The 14069-nt window shown below is 39.3% G+C and overlaps 1 protein-coding gene across 3 annotated transcripts in view; it reads left to right on the forward strand.

Moving 5' to 3' along the window:
- blm (BLM RecQ like helicase) overlaps positions 1–14069 on the forward strand; it is a 146707-nt gene that overhangs the window by 58459 nt on the left and 74179 nt on the right. For 2 of the 3 annotated variants that reach the window (XM_035418241.1, XM_035418239.1), the window contains 2 exons: positions 298–396; positions 5969–6117. In XM_035418241.1, the coding sequence (XP_035274132.1) occupies positions 298–396; positions 5969–6117 (248 nt within the window). The remainder of the gene's footprint in view (positions 1–297; positions 397–5968; positions 6118–14069) is intronic. The other variant, XM_035418240.1, reaches the window with a different exon arrangement.

Genomic DNA, 14069 nt, shown 5'->3' on the forward strand with positions numbered 1-14069 from the left:
GAGACTTGTAGAATCTATGCCAAGGCACATTGAACCTGTTCTGGCAGCTTGTGTTGGCCCAACTCCTTACTAAGACACTTTGTTGTTTATCCATTACTTTGTCACCTGTGTATTAGAACTTAAGTGTTTTTCTGAAGAAATATTTGTCATTTTTGCCAATGTTGACAGCCCTAATTCTATTATGGAACTTATGTTGAGGGTTTCTAAACTTACTAATGGATGTTAAACCTGCTAATTTCCCTCAGATTACCTGTATCAGTGCATTTCTTCAGATGTCTGTATTTCTGTTTTCCACAGGTATGCGCCAGTGGCAGGATGATCAGTGCCCTGCAGAACCTGTATGGGAGAGGTCTCCTTGCACGCTTTGTCATAGATGAGGCTCACTGTGTCAGCCAGGTTCGTGTATGTGCAGTAGTAGTGGCCGAAACTAGCCACAAGTAGGGTTGTTATGTTGTCAGGGTTTCACGGCTGGTCACAATGTACGATCTGGTATGACACCTTTGACATTTCCAAATAAAAATAATAGCCTCTGTCTTTTAAACGGCCATATATAGCCTATGCTTTTCTTTTTACCTGCTTCCATAACAGGTGGCCTCTGAGTTAGTTTATTTCATGAGATGCATTAAGAAATTATTCATTAATCTATCCGTTTATTTGCCATATGGTAATTTTGTGGACTGTAAAACATGCCAATTTTCACTGGTTTATTGTTTGTTAGCATTAAGCTAATCACTAGTTAAACAGCAACTAGCACAAAGCCCCTAGTGTTTGGCAGGCAGGTGTGCCTAGATAGCTAAATTCAGACATTCTGTGCTCCTGCAACCAAATTATGAGTTGAAAACACAACCTCGGTGTTCTAAATTTATTAGTAGATGATTCAGGACAACTATGCCGAATACGGAGTTTCACAGCACCACCATTGGCGCGCTGGTCGTGCATTTACCTAGCACCCCCTCCCTGCAGTCTCATCTGTAACTACACCCACGCATGACAAACTGGACAATAGTGTCGATCTGGGCAAACATGAAAACATTCTTTTACCACTAAAAATTTGTATTCCATCGTAGCAACAAGATAAAGCCAACAATAGCCGAAGTTATGCCAGTACTGCTGTGAAAAACGCTGCTGACTGAACACTGAAATAAACAAAATGAATTTTTCTAAAATGATACCATGTCATTCTACTGTGAATATCTGCGACTAAATATGGAAGAAATATACAACCTTATCATTGGTTTTACATGTAGAGATGTCCCTTTCCAGATAGTGGTCATATATTGTCTTGGACAATCCGTTTGTGAAATATACATACATTTGTGACACCTGGGTACCTGCCAAAATAGCTGTGCGTAGTACCACACGTTTTTTCCGGTGTTGTCGTCCTTTGTAGTACAATCTGGCTTGATGGACAGTTAATCGATCCAATAGGTGACAGAACAAGCTTTCTAACGATGTATAATATGCTTAATTTTACTTTTGGAATAGCGTTTTATAGCTCATTGTAACCGGACGTTTTGTCTCATTATAGCTGCTTTACGCATTCAGTCTGTGGTAGCAGTAAAAGACACTGCACCTGGAAAAAATTTATCGATGACTTTCGTTATTTCTTGGAAAATACTATTATTCTTGAGAAATTCTGAGCATGGCTGAGGCATATGTTTGCTAATAGACCTAGCTGATATAGTGTTTTCTGGGCTAAGAACTGGGGAGCGACAATATTCATTCTGTCTCTGTCTCTATCTACTGAACATATATAAGATTTCATCGTCCAAATATAAGTGTTACTGCTGAAAATATTTCGGTTATATACGTTATTTTTTAAATTGAGTGTTTTTAAATAGGTTAGTGGTATATTAGAATGAGGATATTTCACACTGTAACGTAAGTGTTCGTTGGTTTGCTTGTAGTTTGGGTTTAATATATGTACCGGATATGACCTCAACTGGAACATTTCCAAAACGTTGAATATTGCATTTGTGGCACTTTAGTTTATATTCATAATTTAGGAAGAAATAATCTAAGTTAGTATTGTAAATGGTACAAATGGCTTCATTTAAGTCATGTTTCAAGTCTCTGTGATGCTCACATCTGGAGTTATAAAGCTTTAAATAGGGTACCCCCTAAATGGGCAAGGATTGGCCAGTTCTGTCATGTGCACTAAAGGGTTAAGCTAACTATGCACTGCTTGTTGCCCTATTCTTTAGTACACCTGTTTGAAAACAGCTGTTGACTTTTAAATTGTAGCTGCAGTTCATATATCACTTAAGTGTAAATTTTCAGATTTCATTTGTTTTCCCACAAAATCTTTACTACTCCATGTTCACAAAACTTATTGAGCAAAACAAGTGAAAATAATTGTTAGGGGATATAACAGATATTGCAATAGTAATCATTACAGCCCTGTTGTGTGTTACTCGACAGAGTAGTTATTATAATGTAGTTGAGGCCAAATTTTTACAAACACTTAGGCTAAAGACTGTCAAACTCCACACATTTCATGTTATCATACATTTCCTGTGTTAAGTCAATTAGGGCATCTACTTTATTTCCATAAGAGGTCATTTCAAAATAATAGCTAAGAGACAGATTTATTTCAGCTTTTATGTACTATATCAGATTTTCGTTGGGTCAAAAGTTTACATACACTTTTTTTGTATTTGGTGGCATTGTCTTTTAATTGCTTAACTTGAATCAATCGCTTGGGGTAGCCTTCCACAAGCTTCTCACAATACTAGCCAGAATTTTTGTCCATTCCTCCTGACAGAGCTGCTCGGACACGCTTTTTCAGTTCAGTCCACAAATTTTCTATGGGATTCAGGTGAGGGCTTTGTGATGGCCACTCCAATACTTTCACTTTGTTGTCTTTAAGCCATTTTGTTACAACTTTGGAGGTATGCTTAGGATCATTGTCCTGCTGGAAGACCCAATTGCAAGTTTTAACTTTCTAGCTGATGTCTTGAGGTATTGCTTCAGTATTTCTAGATAATCCCCCTTCTTCATGATGCCATCTGTTTTCTGAAGAGCACCAGTCCCTTTTCCAGCAAAACACTCCCACAACATGATGCTCCCACCCCCATGCTTCACAGTTGGGATGGTGTTCTTCGGATTAAAAGCCTCACCCTTTTTCCTCCGTACATTGCGCTGATCTTTATGGCCAAACAGTTACATTTTTGTTTCATCTGACCAGAGAACACTCCTCTAAAAGTCTAGGTCTTCGTCCTGGTGATCACCTGCAAACTTAATTCTGGCTTTTTTATGCCGGTCTTGGTGTCGGGACTTCTTCCTTGTGCAACAACCGTTCAGGCCATGGCAATGTAGGATTCTCTTAATGGTGGATGTAAGCCGCGTTTCCACCGCAGGAACTTTACCCCGGAACTAGGAACCTTTTGAGGAACTCAGTGTGTTTCCACCGCAGGAACTAAATTTAGTTCCGGGGGCTTTATTTTACCCCCAAAAAAGTTCCTGCTCGGGGGGTAGTACTTTCCAAAATACCGGAACCTTTGGGGTGGGGCGCAAGCGCTGAAAATTTCTGATTGGTCGACTACTTGCAGTGTTTAATTTCAACCGCCATGTTTAAAAATCTACAGCCGCAAACCGATTTATTTTCATAATAACTTCAAATCAAACTTGTATGTTATGCGGCGCAGTAGCCTAGTTTTGGTTATAGCCTGCCAACGTCTTGGAATTATAACGTGTGCTCTTCTGTTCTTTTCTTGCTTTAGTATTCGTTTTATAAAATGCTAAGCATTCGTGCTGGGACAGCATATTACGTACTAAAACATTCAAACGGATTAATTCGGTTGCTGAATATTTTCTTCCGGATTTTCTTTGTTAGCCCGTTGTAATTGACTCAAAACGTTTGATACAGTTATGTGAGGTATGCGGTAGTTCTGCGTAATTCACATTGGTGATACAGTAAAAGCAAATTGGAAATCACCTTCCGCACTTTTTGTCAGGGTAAAATAACAGGTTAATTCTAGTAATCGTCCCTTGAGCTTTTTCAGACTGCCGTAATTTTACTCTGCCATTCTTCAATTCCACAAAAAGACCAGGAAGACTATGGACTAATTTATGGTGCATGGTTCGCATCTGGAGGGCACACTTCGCTGCTCGGCTAGCAGTAACTTCGAAGGAAAGCAAACGGTGGCTGTACCACTGCTAATTAAAATTTTCACGCAAGTCCGAGTTTTCGTTCTATTCTTGTCATTTTGCGATTAGCCTATATGGAATTGACGATGAGAAAGTAATCAAACAGCAGATTGTTTACAACGTGTGCATGTTTTCTGCTGTTGTTGCCAGTTATATTGGAAATGTGAATGCATTCTGTCGCCTCGGATGTCAAGACATGAAAGTGAATGTTCGCATAAAAACATAATGAATGTGTTTGAGAGGATATATAAAACAGTTACAATCTGACTATTGGCCTGTTATATCCTATTTGTTGCATAACAACGGTCCAAGTTCAACTACCAACGACAGTTTTGCTTGACAACGGTAAAATATTCCCAAATGGCTGCAGAAGAATATTTCAATTCCAGGTGATTAAATCGATAAAAATCAATAAATACAAAAGTAACCATATACAGTCATTGTTGGTAGCCCATTGTATATAAGTGGAATAAACCCCTCCGGGCTGTCCTGGTTATTAGAAAATAATGTAGGCTACTTCGGTGGTAGTATGGGGTTACAGAAGAAATCATAGGACAGATGGACCGACGACAACGTCGCTTTTTCATACGTCAGTGGGCTAATTTGCCTAATCTTCGCGGGACTTTAGACCGTGGTGGAAACGCAGACAACCATGGGCTGAAGGAACCTTTTAGTTCCTTGAAAAGTAGTTCCCGGGTACTTTTGGTGGAAACGCGGCTGTAGATACTTTGTTGTTGTCTTGGGGTTCAGTTGAACCTTTCGGACCAAAGTTCATTCAGCCCTGGGAGTTAATTTGTGCCTCCTTCCAGAACAATGCAGTGTCTGTGTGGTCCCACGATTTTTATATTTGCATACAATTGTACAGATGCTCCTAAGGAAGAATTGGATTTGTGGAGGTCCACAATTTTATTTCTGTGGTCTTGGCTGTGTTGCTTGGATTTTCCCATGGTATCAAGGGCAAAAAGGCAAGGGCTCTAAAGGTAGGCACTTAAATACAGCCATGTGTGCCACTTAAGTCTCAATGAACTCATAATTAAGACAATTAGCAAATCAGAAGCTTTTAAGAAGTCATTGCATCAGTTTCTGGAATCTTCCAGACTGTTTAAAGAGGCAGTCTACTTGGTGTATGTAAACTTTTGACCCACTGGAATTCTGATATAGTGAATTCAAGGTGAAATAAATCTGTCTGTAATCGATATTTTTGAAATTACCTCTGATGTGAACAAAGTAGATGCCCTAATTCACTTGCCAAAGGAAATGTATGGTAACCTGAAATGTCGTGAAAAACTGAGTTTGAATATCTTTAGCCTAGGTATGTGTTTCACCACCTATTTATGTGTTTTGCAAATAGCTGCATAATACCGTGATACTGTAAAACTGTGATATTTTTGGACCATGTTATCACACTATGAAAATCTCATACCACGACACCCCTTGCCAGAAGATAGCTGCAGCTTGTTAATGTTTTTACAGGGCTCTACTGTGCTCCCATTTTAAGAGCATTTAAGGTAATAAGTTAGGAGCTCATCTACTAATTTGGATGCTTTAATTGGGATTCTCCTAAAATCGTCCACTTAGGATCACATGTGCACCTTTGGGGGAAAAAAGTTTGTGTTGAGCCCTGTAAATTTTAGTTTTGGGTTTTTACAGTGTAATTCTCATCAAGGACTGAGGATTTCCCACTGAAACATCATAACTACAGGGAAAAGTAGTTGTATATTCAGGTCATGTTTTATGTGTACTTTTCATTTGTGTTTTGGTGTCATGGTATCAGTATTTAACATTTCTCTTAACATATCATGCCTGCTGCTCTCTCCAGTGGGGTCATGATTTCCGGCCAGATTTCAAGCGACTGCAGGAGCTGCGGCAGAAATTTCCAAGGGTTCCCATCATGGCACTGACGGCAACGGCCACACCCCGTGTGCAGAAGGACATCCTGCAGCAGCTGCAGATGAGCCAGCCCCAGATGTACGTACGCCTTTACATTAGATATTTTGGTTTTGAAAAGCTCTGGTTTTATATGTGCTTTTAATGTATTGTATGGGACATGCCACTACTGCTCATAGTGGGGCACCAAAATGTAGAAGATATACATCAATATCATCACAGGTAGTGCCAGCATATAATAATCAGTCTCATAAATTAAGTATACAAACTATAAATTGGCTATGTAAATTCATAATTAAATTAATTATTATTAAAATTACACATTAATAGCCAATCTTAACCAAATCATAATCTCATACATTCAGCTAATACTAAATTAACCTCTTAATTTAAAGGGGCGCAAAGCCCCTAGTGGTCGGCACGCCGGCGTGCAGAGATTACTGAACTCAGACATTCGGTGCTACTGCAACCGAAGTACAAGTTAAAAACAGAAACGCGTCGTAGTGTATCATCTTCTAATGAAACTAAAACAACTATGCCGTATACGGAGTTTCGCAGCGCCAACATTGTCGCTCTGGTCGTTCATTTAACACGCACCCCCTCCCTGCAGTCTTATCTACAACTACAGCCCCCACCCATGACATAACAGACAATATTGTCTATCTTGGCATTCATAAAAATATTATTTCACCACTAAAAATCGTATTCCTTCATAGCAACAAGATAAACCGGACAATAGCCCTAATATATGCCAATACAGCAGTAAAAACGCTGCTCGCTGAATAACGAAATAAGCGAGAAAAAGTTTTTTTAAATGATACCATGTCATTCTACAGTCAATATCTGGGACTAATATTGAATAAATATACAATCTTACCGTTGGTTTTACGAGTAGAGATGTCCCTTTTGAGGCTGAGTGGTCATATATTGTCTTGGGACAATCCGTTTAGCATGTGTGATGCCTGGGTACCTTCCAAAATATCTGTGCGTAATACCACACATGTTGTTTACGATGTTGTCGCCCTTTATAGTACAGCCTGGCTTGATTGACAATTCAGTTATTCAGTAGGCGAGAGTATAAGCTTTCTAACGATGTATAATATGTGTAATTTTGCTTTTGGAATAGCGTTTTATAGGTCAGCTTAACCAAAAACTTCCTTAGCATCGCATTCACTTACGCATTCACTCTGTGGCAGACGCTGCACCTAACGAAATGTGGTCAACAATTTTTCGTAATTTATTGGAAAATACTATTATTATTGAGGACTTATGGGCATAGCTGATAGACCTAGCTGACATCGTTTTCTGGTGTAAGACAGAAGCGGATAGAACTATATAATTGATTTACTGTCTCTGTCTCTGTCTACTGAAAACAGATACGGTTTCATCATTGCTATGTAAGTATTACTGCTCAAAATATTTTGGTTATATACGTTATTTTTTAAATTGAGTGTCTTTAAATAGGTTAGTGGTATTTTATAATGAGGATATTTCACAATGTAATGTAAGAGTTTGTTGGAAGTCTAGAAATTCTTGTGATGCACACAACAGTGATGACGAGAGTGTTTGAACATTGCCAAAATGTGGACGGTTGAAAATTGTTTTCATGTTGTCCCATCCCCACGAAAGTACAGAGTATAGAAGTACACACAAGTTAATTATTACACATTTAGGTACTGTACTGCATTGTGTGACAATATTTTTGCATTATTTTTTTAATCTGATAGCAATGTTTCATCTTAAACCCTCATAAGGGGCTCATTTATATGCTTTATAATGGACAAAAAGCATTTTATTCAATTTTGGAGAGATTTTGGATATGTTTCTGGACACCTAGCTATTTTAGACCACTGTACTGACTGAAAGCTTGTAATTCCCATTTGAAAATTATGCAACAGTGATTTTCTTGAGTCAAAATAGTGAAATATGTGAATATGTTGTGATTTCCAGCAATGCATAATTTAGACATTTTGGATAGATTTGGAGACGCTGGGTACACTGCTTAGTTTTTGCTTCATACATCTATAGTAGTTCTACATGTCCACCCTTAGATTTTATGAACTTGTGGTCAAGAAGTTTTTGATCTAGCACATGTATAGTTTAACCTGCAGTATATATGCAATCTCTCAGCATTTCATTGCAAACTTAAAAAGTGCAAATTCATTTTAGATTTTTTGTCAAAATAATTGCATTTGTGGCATTTTATTTCTTCCAAAATTATGAATATAACCTAAGCTGCGTTAGTATTTTAAATTGTACAAATGACTTGCTTAATTTAAGCCATTTTTCAAGTCTCTGTGGTGTTCACATCTGGATAAAGCTTTAAATAGGGTTACCCCCTAAATGGGTAGCCAAGATTTGGCTTGTGCGCTAAGGGGTTAATATAAATGATTTAGCTAAGAGGTGAAGGTATTTTATTAAGTTGTTTTGATTAGCAGCGGCTGACTCAATTCAAGACAAGAGTAATATCAATACCGACAACCGTGTAAATATAATAAAGTTTATTAAACACAAAGTATTGAAAATATTTCATGTGTCCAACCCCACGTTCACCCAGTGAGGAATTCACTTGATTAGTTGTGAAGTGTACTAGACTGATGAGGGGCAAGAGCTTCACGTTGTGTCCTCTTAGTGGTCCCATGCAGCTTCAAATATTTGAACAGAAATAACTGCCTTACAGTGTATGAAAGATGTGTATTTGCCATATAGCCTGACCTTTCGTTTCTATAGTTCATGTCATGACACTGATAATTAGGGGTCCAAGAAGCGAAGCTGGTGGAACCCTATTGTATCTGTTAGGATTATTAGGGGTCCAAGCAGCGAAGCTGGTGGAACCCTATTGTATCTGTTAGGATTATTATTATTATTAGGGGTCCAAGCAGCGAAGCTGGTGGAACCCTATTGTATCTGTTAGGATTATTATTATTATTCTTATTATTATTTTTTTCCGGTAAAAGTGTCTGAGGCTCAGCAACCATAAGTCCTGGAGCAACCAAATTTGGCAGGTCGGTTCTTATGGGCCCCCACTACTCAGGCACTAAAAACCACGTACGTCGGCCAAATGGTGGCGCTATAACAAAGGGTCATACTTTAAAAGGTCATAACTCCCACACCGTAAGTCTGATAAACACAAAACTTCATCGACCGATGCATGTGAATGTGCTCTACAACTTTGCTTTTGGGACCACCTATGTCCGCCATATGGTTTGCCCGCCATTTGGCCGTTTCTATTAGGTGGGGTGCGGAAGAGCTGCGGCTCCAAATCTAAACGGTTACGACATCGAGTAAACTTCTTTACGGCAAGCGACAACCATGGCGACGCTAGTTTTTATCAGTGAAAGCACGGTCTGACACTGCCACCTAGCGTGCATGCTAAGATCGGCTACCCAAAGCTTTCTGAGAGGATGAATAATTACTTTTCTTTGGCATGGATCCATTTGAAGACAGTTTCGGGTGAGTTCGTTAAGTCTTTAAATCTGTCATTACGCTGAGAAATAGCTAAACCATTTTATTGATAGGTTCTGAGTTTCTGTGCAAACGCGCGAAAACACGCTGGTATAATGAAACAATGACGGTAGCCTCATAGTCCGCTTCGTTCCGTTGCTGCCATAACATAACGACCTACAGCTGCAGTTTCTCGCTGCATTTACTAATATTGAATATAAACAAAAGACGCAATTTATGCTGTGAATCGTATTCTCAATTTAATCTCTAAATCCACTGTAAGTTTAGGGTTGTAACTAGGTAGTTGTTTCGTAGGTGACTTAACTCGTCTTAACTATTGCCGTAGGGTCTAGTTTTTATAAGTGAGGGGACTATCTGACCGTCGGGAAGCACTGGAAGACAGTGTCGGGTGAGTTCGTTTAATTTTTAAACCAGTCATTACGCTGAGAAATAGCTAAACCATTTTATTGATAGGTTCTGAGTTTCTGTGCAAACGCGCGAAAACACGCTGGTATAATGAAATAATAACGGTAGCCTAATACATATATAGTCCGCTTCGTTCCGTTGCTACCATAACATAACGACCTAGAGCTGCAGTTTCTCGCTGCAATTACGAATATTGCATATAAACAAAAGACGCAATTTATGCTGTAGTCTGCCAATGTCTAGATAAATAATACGGTCCGTTTGAAGACAATATCGGGTGAGTTCGTTTAGTCTTTAAATCCGTCATTATGCTGAGAGAAATCGTATTCTCAATTTAATCTCTAAATTGACTGTAAGCTTAGGGTTGTAACTATGTAGTTGTTTCGTAGGTGACTTAACTCGTCTTAACTATTGCTTGTATTTGTGCATGGAATGCGTTGTTGCTGTTCTTGTCTGTGTTAGTGTTAATCAGTGTAACCTACAGGGTTTAAGTTGAACAATGCGGTTGTTCCCTGCACTTAGAACGGTAGGCTACTGCCCTCTAGGGTTTTCGACACACTTGTTCCTGGTTATGGTAATACATTTTGTTGTACATCGCTCTGGATAAGAGCGTCTGCCAAATGCCTGTAATGTAATGCAATATTCCGTAGCAACAAGATGAACCCGACATTAGCCCTAAAATATGCCAATACAGCAGTGAAAACGCTGCTAACTGAATGACGAAATAAGCGAGACTAACTTTTTAAAAAAAATTACCACGTCATTCTACAGTCAATATCTGGGACTACACATTGAATAAATATACAATCTTACCATTGGTTTTACGCGTAGAGATGTCCCTTTTGCGAATGAGTGGCCATATATTGTCTTGGATAATCCGTTTGTGAAATGTCGGATTTTTTCAAAAATAGCTGTGCGTAATACCACACCTGTTGCGTACGGCGTTGTCGTTCTTCTTAGTCCAATTTGGCTTGATTGACAGTTCATTTATTCAGTAGGTGAGATTATAAGCTTTCTAACGATGTATAACATGTCTGATTTTGCTTTTGGAATAGCGTTTTATAGGTCAGCGTTACTAAAACTCTTCTCATCTGCCAATGTCTAAATAAATAAATTAAACGGTAGGCTTCTTTGCGAGCAGCACGCAATTCGCGAGTTGATATTCAGTCTTTCTTCCGTTTTTTCTCAATGTCGTATTTATTATTTGAAATGTGCATTCATGTGTTATTATTCTATCTGTCTCTGTGGCGCTCTGAAATGTGCATTCTCTGCTAAGCTGAGCAATGGATTGGAATATGTGTCTGAGGTAGTGTTGCACGGTATACAAAAACTTCAGCACTTTCTCGGTACTTAAAAAAAAAAAAAAAAAAAAGGTTTCGTATTTGAATTTTCCGACGTTCGGTAGTTCTGAGTCAAATGGAAAAGCCAGGGAAATGTGTTTCCCGCATTACTGATTTAGAGGATGAAAAGCGTAGTTTGTCAGAATCTTCGCTAGATGGCAGTAGCAACTAAGGTTGCCAAGTGAGGTGACCTGCGCTTGTGCATTCTCTTCCCTGATACAGCGCAAGCTTTGACTCAGTTCACTTCAGTAGCAATAGGTGTTCCAATTTAGAAATATTTTATTATAGATAGATGCTGTATTGTTATAACAATATGCTGTTTTTAAATCTATTTAAAGGTGAAAGACCTGTTTTAAAGATTATTTTGTTTACAACTGTTCAATTTCAGAAATATATTTAACATATTTCTCCGTTGTTCAGTGTTGTAACACTATAGGCCTATGCATATTCATATGTTGCAGAGGCTTCAACTTAAAGGTTGTTAATGAACCAGGTTGTTCATAAACCATGAATTTGAAAATGAGGTCAGCCCTTGTGGACATTACGTTCCTGACCTATTAAGGTAATTTCAGTATCGTTAGGTACCGAGTACTTTATCAGTATCGAGTATCGTGATACTAAACCTGGTATCGGTATCAAAGTCAAATTTTTGGTATCGTGACAACACTAGTGTGGCGCTTTTTTTAGTTGCGGCAGGGAAGCGCTGCAGCTGTACATACACGCTCGGCCATCTAAGTGTTACGACATGCCATCTAAATGTTACGACATAGTCAAGGCCTTGACGGGAAGCTGTCAGGACACATCCATGGCGACGCAACTAAGTCATCAGCCAGCGTCTCTTAGCACAAAATTGGCCATAAGTCATCTATTATTTATACGATCATCACAATATTCAGTACATATGTTGGGTGAAGGCGTATGACCATGAGGACACAGCCATTTTAAAATCGCTCCATAGGGGGCGCGATGCTGCCAATGCTTGGACCCCTTCCAACGCCGCTTGCGGCTTTAATTCTTCTTATTATTATTTTTCTCCGCTAAAAGTGTCTGAGGCTCAGCAACCATAAGTCCTGGACCAACCAAATTTGGCAGGTGGGTTCCTATGGCCCCCCACTACTCAGGCACGTACGTCGGCCAGATGGTGGCGCTATAACAAAGGGTAATGCGTAAAAGGCCATAACTCCCACACCATAAGTTAGATCAACACAAAACTTCATCGACGTATGCATCTGAACGTGGTCTACAACTTTGCCATTGGCACCACCTATGTCCGCCATATTGTTTGCCCGCCATTTTGACCTTTTCTTTGGGGCGTGGAAGTTTTTTCCGCTAAAATGTCTGAGGCTCAGCAACCATAAGTTGTACACCAACCAAATTTGGTGGGTGGGTTCCTATGGCCCCCCAATACTCAGGCACAAAAAATCACCTATGTCAGCCAGATGGTGGCGCTATAACAAAGGGTCATGCGTAAAAGACCATAACTCCCACACCGTATGTCAGATCAACACAAAACTTCATCGACCGATGCGTCTGAATGTGCTCTACAACTTTGCTTTTGGGACCACCTATGTCCGCCATATTGTTTGCCCGCCATTTGGACTTCTTTATTAGTTGGGGTGCGGAAAAGCTGGAGCTCCAAATCTAAGTGTTACGACGTCTAGTAAACTTCTTTACGGCAAGCGACATCCATGGCGACGCAAGTAATCCGACACCGTAGGGTCCAGTTTTTAGCAGTGAGGGGAGGGTCTGAACGTCGGGGAAGCAATAGAAGACAGTGCCACCCAGAGTGCCAAAAGTTTGTTAGTAAAAGATTTTTGAGAGGACGAATAATTACTTTTCTTGAGCCTGCATCCATTTGAAGACAGTATCGGGTGAGTTCGTTTAGTCTTTGAATCTGTCATTATGCTGAGAAATATCGAAACCATTTTATTGATAGGTTCTCAGTTTCTGTGCAAACGCGAGAAAACACGCTGGTATAATGAAACAATGACGGTAGCCTAATACATATATAGTCCGCTTCGTTCTGTTGCTACCATCACATAACGACCTACAGCTGCAGTTTCTCGCTGCAATTACTAATATTGAATATAAACAAAAGACGCAATTTATGCTGTAGTCTGCCAATGTCTAAATAAATAATACGGTCTATTTGAAGACAATATCGGGTGAGTTCGTTTAGTCTTTAAATCCGTCATTATGCCGAGAGAAATCGTATTCTCAATTTAATCTCTAAATTGACTGTAAGCTTTGGGTTGTAACTAGGTAGTTGTTTAGTAGGTGACTTGGTCTTAACTCGTCTTAACTATTGCTTGTATTTTTGCATAGACTGCGTTGTTGCTGTTCTTGTTTGTGTTAGTGTTAATCAGTTTAACCTACAGGGTCCAAGTTGAACTATGCGGTTGTTCCCTGCACTCGGAACGGTAGGCTACTGCCCTCTAGGGTTTTCGACACACTTGTTCCTGATTATGGTTAAACACTTTGTTGTACGTCGCTCTGGATAAGAGCGTCTGCCAAATGCCTGTAATGTAATGTAATGTGATATTCCGTAGCAACAAGATAAACCAGACATTAGCCCTAAAATATGCCAATACAGAAGTGAAAACGCTGCTCACTGAATAACGAAATAAACGAGACAACGTTTTTTTTTTTATTATACCATGTCATTATACAGTCAATATCTGGGACTACGCATTTAATAAATATACAATCTTACCATCGCCTTACCTACGGTTTACGTGTAGAGATGTCCTTTTTGCGAATGAGTGGTCATATATTGTCTTGGACAATCCGTTTGTGAAATATAGGCGCATATGTGACGCCTGC

The sequence above is a fragment of the Anguilla anguilla genome, chromosome 5 (genome assembly GCF_013347855.1).
Source record: "Anguilla anguilla isolate fAngAng1 chromosome 5, fAngAng1.pri, whole genome shotgun sequence".
Classification (NCBI taxonomy): domain Eukaryota; kingdom Metazoa; phylum Chordata; class Actinopteri; order Anguilliformes; family Anguillidae; genus Anguilla; species Anguilla anguilla.